This window comes from Myotis nattereri, assembly GCF_964212035.1.
Source record: "Myotis nattereri genome assembly, chromosome: 6".
Taxonomy (NCBI): domain Eukaryota; kingdom Metazoa; phylum Chordata; class Mammalia; order Chiroptera; family Vespertilionidae; genus Myotis; species Myotis nattereri.
The window spans coordinates 48,149,788-48,163,562 of NC_138081.1; the positions used below are offsets into that span (position 1 = coordinate 48,149,788).

General features: G+C 41.7%; 2 protein-coding genes across 2 annotated transcripts in view; both read left to right on the forward strand.

Moving 5' to 3' along the window:
- CASP8AP2 (caspase 8 associated protein 2) overlaps positions 1–3,880 on the forward strand; it is a 37,987-nt gene extending 34,107 nt beyond the window's left edge. The window contains exons 10-11 of the mRNA XM_081094090.1: positions 298–350; positions 2,195–3,880. Coding sequence (XP_080950216.1) covers positions 298–350; positions 2,195–2,198 — 57 coding nt within the window. The 3' untranslated portion in view covers positions 2,199–3,880. The remainder of the gene's footprint in view (positions 1–297; positions 351–2,194) is intronic.
- A 7,918-nt stretch (positions 3,881–11,798) lies between these two features.
- Positions 11,799–13,167, forward strand: GJA10 (gap junction protein alpha 10; the record flags this gene model as incomplete). The annotated part of the gene is given in 8 exon segments (XM_081093556.1): positions 11,799–12,177; positions 12,180–12,249; positions 12,251–12,455; positions 12,459–12,624; positions 12,627–12,752; positions 12,755–12,806; positions 12,808–12,947; positions 12,950–13,167. Coding segments are annotated over 8 exon segments (1,356 nt in total).
- Between the last annotated feature and the right edge of the window lie 608 nt (positions 13,168–13,775).

Below are 13,775 nucleotides of genomic sequence, written 5' to 3' on the forward strand. Positions count from 1 at the left end.
TCTTGAATTGGGGTAGTGAACACACAGTATGATACACAGATGATGTATAATAGAATTGTACACCTGAAACCTATATAATTTTATTAATATCACCCAATAAATTGAATTTAAAAAAGAAAGATTAATATTGAAAGTTAAACTAGCAATCACCTTTAGTATGAAGATATTTTATTTTCCCAGACTATACTTCATCTCTTTATTATTGACAGTAACTTTCTTTAGATGTTTTGTGGAAGTAGTCATAAAAAAAGATCTCATTGTAATACTTATAGTTAATACTCATTTTTTACTTTTCAGGTCTCAGAAAGATTCCAGCAACTATTGAAGCTCTTTGAAAAGTCAAAATGCAGGTAGTTAATGGTTATACTACAGAAGATTAGTAAAATAAATGTTTGATACTGTAACTCTGCAGTTAATGGCCTTTAGTCATCAAAGATGTGAGTAGTGGGTAAGAGACATCCAGTTGGGGTCCTGCTTCAGTCAGAGGCTGGAGGATGATTGCTTGTGCAGGCTTCTAAGGTCACCAAACCCACAGGATGTGCTCAGAGTTGCATTTCAGATCAGCATGGCATTCCTCCTTAACCTTCCAACTGCTGATGAGTCTAAAGTGGGAGGGAATCCATTTGATTAATAAAAATTTTTAATATTTTAAAATATAAAACATATACTTGGAATCCATTGTCATCCGAATAGATGACATGATTTACTATGTTAAATTATTAATAATGTTCACAGACCTGTTTCCTCAGTCTCCGCCCCCCCCCCTTCAGTTTTTTTAAAGCCATTTTTGTACAGGTTTATTAAGGCAACAATGTTTTTCAGCAGGATTTTCCTGTAAGACCTGAGTCAGCTGCTTAAATATTTGGACTTTATAGAAGAAAAATTATAAAGATATTTAAGATATCATTTTTCAGTTGATTTGTAGTCATGATTATTTAAATGCAAAACACCCAATTTTAAATTAAATTAAGTTCAGATTAGATTAAATCAGAATAGAAACCATATTTGGCCATAGACCTTAATGTGAAAGGTTCTTGGTATATTTGAATTATAAATCTGTTTCTAGACCTGATGTAAATTACTGTCTTTAGAAACTGATAATTTCTCTCAAAGCAACTAGTTTGCTATTGGGATCTTCAGAAGATGTTTAGTAGTTTATTGTGAAGTTAAAATTATATTTATATAATTCAGAATGTGAGATTTAATAACGGGGAATTTGAAGGAAGAGCTTGTTCTAAAGATCCTTTAAAAATAGTTTAAGGCAGTGATGGCGAACCTTTTGAGCTCGGCATGTCAGCATTTTGAAAAACCCTAACTTAGCTCTGGTGACGTGTCACATATAGAAATTTTTTGATATTTGCAACCATAGTATAAAAAATATTTATATTTTTGATATTTATTTTATATATTTAAATGCCATTTAACAAGAAAAATCAACCAGAAAAATGAGTTCGTGTGTCATAGGTTCGCCATCACTGGTTTAAGGCGACAATGACCTGGTTATTTTTCAGATTTACTGTGCTTTAAAATTTTCACCACCTTTAAGAAATTAAATTGAGTTTTTTGTTTTACCTGAATATTTTCTTAAAATATGACTTCTGTTCTCTTGAGAAAATAATGTACATTTATGGAAGAATTAACTTGTATCTGGAAGTGATGCTAATAATTTGAAATTTCCAAATTCCATTGTAAATCTTTTATTGGATTTGATACTTGAGATTTTATTTGCTTGCATGATAGCATAATGTGTTGCTTCATTCCTAGTTTGTCTCTTTTTTTTTTTTTAAATATATTTTATTGATTTTTTACAGAGAGGAAGGGAGAGAGATAGAGAGTTAGAAACATCGATCAGCTGCCTCCTGCACATCCCCTACTGGGGATGTGCCCACAACCCAGGTACATGCCCTTGACCAGAATCGAACCTGGGACCTTTCAGTCCGCAAGCCGATGCTCTATCCACTGAGCCAAACCGGTTTCGGCCCTAGTTTGTCTCAACTGATTTTTCCCTCCAAGTACTATAGTCTCATTAAATTCTTTTCAAAATCAGAGTATAATGATAAGGTTTCCAAACTGATTCTGTAAAAAGCTAGTTTTAAACATCAGAATTATCTAAGTAGAACTCCTTTAAAAGAACAACACTTATGAAATGGTCATATCATAAGAATAGAATCATAACTTTAGATTTTTCTTACAGATAGTTGCTGAATTCCTTGGAGCCTCAATTGATACTGCATACTACACAGAAGCTTGGAATTCCTCATGTTTTAAATGGGGATGTAGAGGGCAGTTTTATGACATGGATTACTAGATTATCTACATTTGTTATTAATTGCTGACTCTTTACTCTCAAGTCAGCTTGTTCCAGTCATCAGTATGATTTGCTTATCTCTTATTAGTCAAGAAACTTATTTTTAAACAGGTTACAATTTGTTATTAAGATAAAAGCAACAACAATATAATATTGAAACCTTAATTTTGATATTTCAAAGAAATGAGTTTCTTTTCTAGATTTTTAAAAATAGTTTTGTAGCATTTTTAAATTAACCATTAATTAGTTTGTTTTCATATATTTTTATTTGCTTTTCTAATGACCTCTCATTTTGGTAAATTGTAAAGTAATTTAAATAGTGTATCTGTAAATATGTATACTTAAAATGATGTAAAATACTTTGTGTGTATCTGTGTTTGTGTGTATATACACTTAAAAGGCTTTGCCTAGCCAAGGAATTTTTTTTTATCTGTATAAAATTTTTGTACAAAGGTTGCTTTCAATACCAGTAATGTATAAATAAAACCATGTAAAGTTCTGTTATATTTTGATTAGAATGTTGTTTTTTAAATGTGTTTAGATAATAATTAAAAGGAAAAAAAGGTAAAACTCACGGTGGACATGGGAGGCTATTGTGAAGTTGTTTTGGTGATGGTGCAGATGGCTGAATGTCTGTGCATGGATTAATTGGAGAAAACCAGTTGCCTTTGCCTGCTTTCTCACAGCAGGTACTAGCAGACTGAAGCAGACCTCTGGACAGGTGTCCTCAGCTAAAATCAGGGCAGTACAGAAGCTCTTGGGAGTCAAGATTTGGGGAAAGCAGGTAAGGATTGACTAGATTGTGCATTATTTGTTCGCTCTTCCCCCTCCAGATTCATAGGACTGTGGGTCATTATCTAGGCTCAAGACTCTGGAAGTGCCTTAGGAAATTGCCATTTCTCCTATGGTGTGAAGGGGAAACCCTGCTTGGTAGATAACAAAATGAAATAATTAACTGGTTTTTGTAGTGCCTGCCGTATTGCCTATCTTCTTCCCTCTCTTTGAACTTCCAACATGGCCTAGAGCAGTGGTCGGCAAACTCATTAGTCAACAAAGCCAAATATCAACAGTACAACAATTGAAATTTCTTTTGAGAGCCAAATTTAAACTTAAACTATATAGGTAGGTACATTGTTATTAACTTAATTAGGGTACTCCTAAAGCTTAGGAAGAACCACACTCTAGGGGCCAAAAAGCTACATGTGGCTCTCGAGCCATAGTTTACCGACCACGGGCTTAGAGGGTTGGCCCTCAGTTCTTCCCCAGTGCCTACTGTCACTCAGAAGAGCCCATACCACCAGGTTAAATGAGTTCACAAGCCAAAGTAAAGTGATAATTAAGAGATGCCACTGGTTCAAAGAAAAACAACAAACAAGACCCCAGAAATTAAAAATAAAGCCAATAAACATCAAAAGAAAAGAAGATTTTGGTAATGGGATACAAATATAAGAAATAATAAACCAAGTGTAAATATATGAAAACATAATATTTAAATAAAGAACATAACAAAATGGAGTAAAAGTAGAATGGATAAAGCTGAAGAATGAATTAGTGAGTTTGAAAATCAGATTGAGAAACTTAGAAAGAAGAAGAAAAAAAGTACACAAACAAAACCAAATAGTAAATATGAATGCAGATTTAAGTGAGGTGAAGGATAGAGGATGTGCCAGTATTAGAGTAACAAAAGAAGACCAGAAGAGGAAAAAAGATCGAAGGGCCAGAGAGTCAAATGAGATAGAGAAGGAAGTACCCACATCTAGACACATAGTGAAAGGAAGAGTTTCACCCTGGCTGGTGTGGCTCAGTTAACGTTGGAGCAACATTCCATACACTAGAAGGTGGCAGGTTTGATTTCTTGGTCAGGGCACATAACCAGGTTGTAGGGCTCAATCCCTCGTCGGGGTGTATGTGGGCTGCAACTGACTGGTGTTTCCTTCCTTTCTCTGGAATCAAAAAATATTCTTAAAAATTTTTCAATTTTTAAAAAACATCCAATTTGAACAAGTCTCATTTGTTGTAAACACTATTCCAAACCCACTGCTCTTCAATGCCACCTTGCCAACAGATTGGGTGACCATATATGTGTAGGTTTCTGGAATCTGTGTTTTGTTTATTGGCCCGTTTGTGTAATCATGCACCCATGTTATCACTCTTAATTACTGTAGCTTTCTATGTTTTGATATCCAGGAGACAGTGGTGGCAGTAGATCTCATCCTTTAGTGTGCTAGTTTCTGCTGAGACTGGGATGAGACAGCCGGGGAGCCCCTTCTCTTTCCCAGCAGCAGTGCAGTGCCAGGATTACTTCCCTCATCAGGACGTTTCAGGTTATTGTTGAGAGGTTATGGGAGAGTCTCCTACTCTGTGCTCCTGTCACTTTCAGATTCTCTACTGAAAAAGAAGTAAATTCTCCTGAGCTGTCTGTTGCAACCTAATAGAAGATTGCTAGAACACACAACCTACATACAGACGCAGCCCACACCTCAGTGGTCTAAAATTGCTTAATTTCTTTTTGAGATATTTCTTCTTTCAGTATAGCATGATTTGCAAGAACACTTTGGGTTTGACTGTCACTCCATTATTGGGTGTTCACATTTGATGAAGCTAGACTCACCCTGAGCAGCTATTGATGAAATCAGACACCACCCATCGATTTGTGACATCGATTCCCAGAGCAATTAATCGTCTGAAAGAAATGCACTCACTCAAATCACTTTAATTATTCACAAATGAAAAAGGAAAATTCTGATTTGTTTCCCTTTTCATTTCCAAATATCTTACACCAGGAATGGCTGCAGCATAGTGTCAATTAGAGAAATATTACAAGAGAATTGCAAAGCACGAAACAACATTTTGACCTTGGGAGAGGACTAGGTTAGACACCATTGATCAAAATTACTGTGCTCATTCTGGATTGGGCCCCACAGCCAGCTGATCAGAGCCTTTATATTGGCAACCAGCCTCAGTTCCCTAATTAGCCAGACATGGTCCAACTTGAAGGTTCTTTGATCCCATTCGTTATTATTTTGCCCACCTTATAAGGTAAGTGGTCGATAAGTGGATTTTCTTCTTGGTTATGAGAAATATAGGAAATTTCTGTGGGGAAGATCTGAAAATTTAGGAAAGGAACACCAGCTTTTTACAAAAGAGATGCTATGTTAACATTTGATAGTGAAAGAAAAGTCAACAATATTTCTAGGACCTGTAGCCATTTAATGGTAAAAAGTAGTTATTTTTAGGAAACAGGAATATTTGTCTCAAGGATCTGACTTTTGCATGCCAGAATGTATGATTGTATTTCTGGTTTTCATGTTGGCCTAATTTTATTTTATTTGTTATTTTAAAAGTAATAATTTCCAGTTTTTAAGGATATCGTGGCAAAAAGAAGCATTAAATAGTTTAGGATGGTCCCACAGAATATTAAATGAATTACTTTTTCCACCTTAGGGTTTTATTATGGTTAGTTTTTTGTTGTTGTTTTTGTAGTTGTTAATCCTCACCTGAGGATATTTTTCCCATTGATTTTTAGAGAGACTGAAAGGGAGAGGGGAGCGGGGAGGGAGAGAAAGAAATATTGGTGCTACGGAGACATTGATTGGTTGCATCCTACACACGTGCCAACTAGGCACAGATTAAACCTACAATCCAGGTATGTGCCTTTGACTGGAAATTGAACCTGAGACCCTGTGGTGCACGGGCTGGTGTGCCAACCACTGAGCACACTGGCCAGGGCTAGGACTTTTATATAAAACTAAAGGCCTGGTGCATGGATTTGTGCACTGGTGGGGTCCCTCTGCCTGGCCTGTGGGGATCAGGCCGAAACCGGCCTGGTGCACAGATTCATCCATGGCGTGTCCAGCCCATCTTGCCCAGTCCCGATTGGCCAGACCCCAGCAGCAAGCTAACCTACTGGTTGGAGCGTCTGCCCCCTGGTGGTCAGTGTGCGTCATAGTGATTGGTCAAATGGTTGAATGAAGGGTCGGACACTTAGCATATTAGGCTTTTATTATGTAGGATAGAAGTTCTATATTTTTATGTGTTAAGGGTATTATTTTTTAATAAAGAATAATGGCCAGAAAAATTTAAATGGATGATTAAGAAAGGATAGAACTTAGCAAATTGTTGCTTCAGTTAATGAGGTATAAGTCGAAGATTTTAAAGTTTTTATTTGGGGTACTATAATTTTTGAATTTGAAACAATTTACAAGTACATAGAGTAAAATATAAAACTCATTAATACCCCTTTCAAATTCTGAGAGAATCTTTTTTAAATTTTATTTTAGAAATTGTTTAAACATGTATGCACATACAGGTATAAATTTACATAAATGTACACACTGGGTAAAAATCAGTCATGCTTCCCGAGAAGCATCTTTTTCTTTTTGCCTCTCTCTTCCTCCTCCAAACTTCCCCCTTGTTTACAACGTCCTAGTAACCTATATTAACTTCCCAGTGTGTGTCCTTCTGTTCTTTTTCCTCCATGCTCATAATCACATACCTATACATCTCATATACAAATGCATATATATATTTGTATGATTTTATTTTACTCAGTGATATACAGTCTTACATTGCATCTGAGGATCAATGATTTGGAGAGACTTGGCATCTTTATGGATAGTAATTGAGTTCTGAATCCGAGTATAGTATATCCTACCATTAATTTATTTAAACAGTGGTATGTGTGTGTGTGTGTGTGTGTGTGTGTGTGTGTGTATTTGGCATTGTCAACTGTTCTCTCCTGGAAACTGTCCTGCTTTGGTTTCAGTGACACGACCCTCATATTTTCCCCTTTTTTCTCTGCTATTTTTCTTTCTTGTCCCCAAGTGATCTCATCTACCTATTCAATGATTATTCACAAATGCTTAAATTTTTATCTCTAGTTTGTATCTTTTTATTGTTGTTCTCTAGACTTAAATGCTTTCTGGACATCTCTACTTAAAATTTTTAAAAATTTTTATTTTACAACTATAGTTGACATTCAACATTATTTTATATTGGAGGCCTGGTGCATGAATTCATGCACATGTGGGGTCCAGCCGGCCTGCCCCCATGGGGGCCCATTGGGCTGGGCCAGCTGGAGGTAGGGGCTGTGGGCAGTTGGCTGGCCAGCTCTGCCCCCAATCTGGGTGTTGGGGGCCGATCGGGTGCTGGGCCAGCCAGAGAGGGGGTGGCGCCTGATCAGGGCCTGGATCAGGCTTGTTGGCTGCCGCAGTGTGTGTCATAGCCACCGGTCGTTCCAGTTGCTCTGGTTGTTCCGCTGTTCTGGTCACTGGGCTTTTATATATAGACTAGAGGCCCAGTGCACAAAAATTTGTGCACTCGGGGGGTGGAGGGGGCCCCTCAGCCCAGCCTGTGCCTCTCGCTGTATGGGACCCCTCGGGAGATAACGACCTGCTGGCTTAGGCCTGCTCCCGGGTGGCAGAGGGCAGGCCTAATCCCTAGGTGCAGCCCCTGGTCGGGCTCAGAGCAGGGCCGACTGGGGAGTTGGGGCACCGCCCCCTGTCATGCACAGAGCAGGGCAGATCGGGAGGTTGCGATGCCACCCTCAGTTACGCTCAGGGTAGGGCTGATTGGGGGGTTGGGGCACTGCCCCCTGTCACACTCAAGGCAGGGTCGATGGGGAGCTTGTGGCACCACCCCCTGTCACACACAGAGCAGGGCCAATCGGGGTTGGGGCGCTGCCCCCTGTCAGGCACAGAGCAGGGCCGATCAGGGGGTTGGGGAGCTCCCCCCTGTCATGCACAGAGCAGGGTCAATCAGGGGGTTGGGGAGCTCCCCCCTGTCACTCACAGAGTAGGGCCGATAGGGGAGTTGGGGCACCGCCCCCTGTCACCCACAGAGCAGGGCCGATCAGGGGGTTGGGGCACCGCCACTGTCACACTCAGGGCAGGGCCGATGGGGAGGTTATGGCTCTACCCTGTCACACACAGAGCAGGGCCCGTGGGGGGGGGGGGTTGGGGCGCCGCACCCCATCACACACAGAGCAGGGCCCGTGGGGTGGGGGGGTTGGGGTGCTGCACCCTGTCACACACACAGCCGCAGGGCAATCAGGGGGTTGGGGAGGTCCCCCCTATCAGGCACAGAGCAGGGCCGATCAGGGGGTTGGGGCGCCTTCCCCTGTCAGGAACAGAGCAGGGCCGATAGGGAGGTTGTGGCCCCGCCCCCTGTCACACACAGAGCCACAGGGCGATCAGGGGGTTTGGGCGCTGCCCCCCCTGTCACGCTGATCCCGGTGCCTGGAGGCCTCGTGGCTCCGCTCATCCAGGTGCTGGGAGGCATATTACCCTTTTACTATATAGAATAGAGGCCTGGTGCATGGGTGGGGGCTGGCTGGTTTGCCCTGAAGGGTTTCCTGGATCAGGGTGGGGGTCCCCACTGGGGTGCCTGGCCAGCCTGGATGAGGGGATGATGGCTGTTTGCAGCTGGTCACACACCCTTCAGGGTGGGGGTCCCCACTGGGGTGCCTGGCCAGTCTGGGTGAGGGGCTGAGGGCTGTTTTCAGGCTGACGGGTGACTGAAGCTCCCAACTGCTCCTTTTTTTCTTTTTCTTTTTATTCTGGGCCAGCTTTAGCTCTAGCTCCAGCTCTGAGGCCTCTGCTGCTGAAAGAAGGTATCTGGTTTGTTTAGGTTCTCTAATCGAAACAATGTATAACTCCAGCTCTGAGATCCCAGCTCGCTGAAAGCTGGTTTCTGGGGTTTTGTTTAGCTTCTGTATTTGTTACAATGTTTCTTAAACTGCAGGCTCAGAGGTCAGCAAGGCAGGTGGGGAACGTTGGAGTCCTCCGTCAGTCACTGAAGCAAGCAAGCCTCATGTTAGTTTCAAGCTGCCTGACTGCCGGCCGCCATCTTGGCTGGCAGTTAATTTGCATATCTCGCTGATTAGCCAATGGGAAGGGTAGCAGTCGTATGCCAATTACCATGTTTCTCTTTTATTAGATAGGATAGGAGATAGATTAGTCTCAGGTATACAGCATAGTGGTTAGACAATCATAATTCACAAAGTGCTCCCCGCCCCCCGCTCCTATATTTCAGGTACCCAACTGGCACCATCCATACTTATTACAATATTATTATCTATATTCCATATGCTGTACTTTACATTCCCATGACTGTTTTATAACTGCCAATCTGTACTTCTCAATCCCTTCACCTTTTTCACTCAGTCTTCCAACTTCCCTCCCCTCTGGCAGCCATCTGTTTGTTCTCTGTATCTGGGTCTGTTTTTGTTTTGTTTTTTTAGATTCTGCATATAAGTGAAATCATATGGTGTTTGTCTTTCTCTATCTGACTTCTTTTAGCATAATGCCCTCTAGGTCTAACCCTGCTGCACAAATGGTAAGATTTCATCCTTTTTTATGGATGTGCCCACTCTGCCATTCAGTTTTGTTGGGGAAAAAAATCTATATATTTTTCCAATTATAACTTCTGCCATTGCTGTACTTAAAAAGCCTTCCTCAAAAGCCTTCCTCTACTTCAAGATTGTAAAACATATTCTTTTACATTTTATTTTAATACTTTCAGAGTTAACCTTTTTAGATTTAATTCTTTAGTCCATCTGGAATTTATACTGTGTCAGGCAAAAGCAGGTTTACAGTAGTGGGTACATAACAGTTATTCTTGTATTATTATTTACTAACTACTAGTGACCCAGTGCATGAAATTGCATGGCCCTACCCACCCATGCACACCATGCACACCTGCCTGCCGCACCGCCTTGACACCCTAACCTCTCCACCCAGAACTCGAGTGCACCTGGCCCCGCCCCTGATGCCTCCGGCCTTCTCTGATCGCTTTAAGCCCCTCCCTTGGTCTCACGAGTCGCCTGGGGCTGGTCCCACCTCCTCCGGGTGTCTCCCCACTTCTGCCCCGGCTCTGGAGCAATGTGGTGTCTCCGCCCTGTCATGGCGTTGGAGGAGAGCGTGGAAGCCTCCCCTCTGCTGCAGAGTTTCGAGCGCCACTTCCTGGTGGTGCGCTGTGCTCCTTCCCCTGGCAGGTGGGCGCTAGATGGGCTGAGTGCGAGCAGTGGGTGGCGAAGGACTGGTGAGGGGGGCGCTATGGGCTCTCACTCCTGCCCTCCCCGCCATGGAATGGTCCTGCCTCCTCCGGGCCTCCCCGCTTCATCTCCGGAGCAACGCGGCAGCTCCACTCCTACACGCATGCAGCCTCTTGCTGAACAGTTGTTACAGCATGAGGGCATCACGACCACTAGCATATTAGCTCTTTATTATATAGGATTGTATTATTTTCTATACAAACAAATGTAGAGCTACTTTTGCCCCACCCTGTATTTGTGTTTGGAGATAAGTAGGGAAAATATAACAATTTAATGTTTTTTTCTTGTATTTTTGAGTTGATATTTGTTTTTTTACACTATTGGTTCATTTTATATGTTAGTGGAAGTCCTTAGTGACTAAGTACTGTGAGGGCTGGACCAGGCATGTCTGGTTCATTGTTGAATTTCCTGGCATCTACTAGGTGCTAGAAAGATTTTGGTAAATATTGAAGGAATGACTTATGGAAAGAGAAAATTGTTTCATTATTTGTTTTAACCTAATAGCACTTTCCTGCTTTTTCTCCATATATTTCACATTTGGAAGTCTTCCACATCTTAGAAGATTTTAATGTACCAAGTATTTTAGCCTCATTGAACCTTGAAAAACATTAAATTTTTCAGTGTGAACCAAATAACTACTCATGTCAGCTATGTTTCCATTTTTTTCCAGGTCTCAAGTTTGCTAGAGAAGTTTATATTCACTTTTCCTCTAAGTTAGCAAAGCTTCCATGAAAAATGTAATCATGTATTATTGCTTATTGTTTCTGTGTCTTCTTAATCTTCACTGCTATTCTGTGCCAGTATCGGAGGGTTTATTTGGCTGATTTCTGTTTTCCTCATTTGTACTTTTAGTCTTGAGTGGGAGCCATGGATAATATATAACGAGGATCTTTGTTTTCTGCTGCTGATGATTCCTGGGAGAGGAACCGAGTTTTAAAGTGAAAAGACAATTCAGCCCACTGTTATTTATTGATACCTTCTGTGTGCAAAGACCAAAATGCTACAGCCATCACACAACTCATGTTAGGTACAGTGCCACAGTAAAAGTTATTTAAGATCATGTAGGATGTATGGTAAATGGGGCATCTCAGATGGTAGAAAAATGAATAAAATTGTGGAATAGACTGCATTGTATAAACATGAGGGCCAATTCATATGTCAGAATGACAGTCAACTTTGTGCGGGAGAGAACAGGATAGGAAGGATATTGGATCAGATTGTGGAGGGTCGTTAGTGTTTTTTCAAAATTGGATATTCCCTGGAACCATCCTATTTCATCAAGCATGGTCCATAAATATTAGGGCTGGGAAACCATTCGCAGTTTTACTGGCATGAAAAAAAATCTGCTGTTTTAATGAGCCCGAGTCTTTATACATTACATCCACGGGGTGCTATTAACCTCCGTGTTCTCTCTATTTCAGGCATTAGTCTCTTACCATGGGTGATTGGAGCTCATTGGGTGACATTCTAGAGGAAGTTCACTCCCACTCAACCATCGTGGGGAAAATCTGGCTGATCATCCTCTTCATTTTCCGAATGCTGCTACTTGGTGTGGCTGCTGAAGATGTTGGGGATGATGAACAGTCAGCCTTTGCCTGCAACACCCAGCAGCCAGGTTGCAACAATATCTGTTATGATGATGCGTTCCCTAACTCTTTGACCAGATTCTGGGTTTTACTGATCATCTTCGTATCTTCTCCCTCTCTGGTGTATATGGGCCATGTCCTTTATCAACTCAGGACCTTTGAAAAGGAGAGGCAGAGGAAAAAGTCACACCTTAGAACCCACATGGAGAATCCAGGGCTGGAATTGGAGGAGTAACAAAGGATAGAGAGAGGAGGTTACAAGAGCAGAAGAGGATCCATAAAGTCCCTCCGAAAGGATGTCTACCGCATACTTGTCTTACACATCTTGATCAGACCTGTACTGGAAGTAGGGTTTATGGTAGGCCAGTATATTCTCTATGGGTTTCAAATGCACTCCCTCTACAAATATACTCAACCTCCATGCCCCAATGTAGTGGATTGCTTTGTATCCAGGCCCACAGAGAAGACCATTTTCATGCTCTTTGTGCACAGCATTGCAGCCATCTCTTAGCTCTTTAATGTACTGGAACTATTCCATCTGGGAATCAGGAAAATCAGGAGGGCACTTTATGAGAAATCAGGCAATAAGGGCATTGACGATGAAAGGGCCCCTCCATTTCATTTGAGAAAATATTCAGTGCCTCAGCAGTATATGATTTGCTCCCCCTTGTCTGAAAGAATCTACTTCAAGCCAACAATCAGCAACAAGTCATCCAAGTCAGTGTGCCGAAGTCTAAAGCCTTGTGGCAAATCCCACAACCCAAGCCACTTGAGGTAGGTCCTTGTGGTAGTGAAAAGGACTGGGCTGAGGGGGTCAGCACAGCGGACAGCTCCACGTCCACATCCCATGTCCCTGGGATGACTGTTAGAATTCAGCACCCGGGACAGCAACCTGACCATTCTTCCTTTGGCATACAGAATACCATGTCCCAGTACTGGCTAGGCACAATGATGCCTTCTAGGCATTGTCCATCCTATGCAATAGGAACCTGGAAACAGTCCCAGGACTGGCAACGCGCAGGGAGCCTCTCACGGGTTTGCACAGTCACTGCAGAGTCAGCGATTGCAGCGTGAGAGAGAGTGGAGTCTGGACAGACAGATCTCGCTCGGGCAGTCGCAAGGGCAGCTTTCTGTCCAGGCTGCTATCTGAAAAGGGACAGCTACACAGTGACTCAGGTAGCTTCAGTTCTCGGACTAGCTTGTGCTTTCTGCATCAGTAAAACAGCCCCTTGCTCTCCCTTCAGCCAATGGGCACCGAACATCAATGGTAAGTAAAGACAGACTGATCAAGGAACTATTACAAGAAGTGTCCCATTTTGGCCCCTTCCATTTCCTTCTTCATGGTGTGTATATGTCTGTGTTGAGAGAGAGGGAGAGGAGGAGGGGGAGGTTAATTTATAGAAAGTTAAATTAATTCATTCAAGAAATTCAACTCATGAAATAAACTTAATTGAAAACTTTATATCCATCTGACTTTTAGGTGCTGGGTGTGTAAATGGATAAAATACCATCTCTGCCATAAAAGGGAAAGTTAGGTAAACATGTAAATGTGATAATGTGTAAGGTGCATGATATGGAGGTGGGCAAAGGAGGGAGTGGTCACTTCTTTATGGACCGGTCAGGAAAAGCTTCATAGTTTTTACTTTTCAATTGCAGTTGACATTCAAGATTATATTAGTTTCAGCTGTACAGTGCAGTTATTAGATAGGCATTTATATAACTTACAAAGTGGTTATCCCCAATAAGTCTGGTACTTACGTGGCACCGTGCCAAGTTATTACAATATTATTGATTAGATTCCTTAGGTTGTACTTTACATTGGCAACTA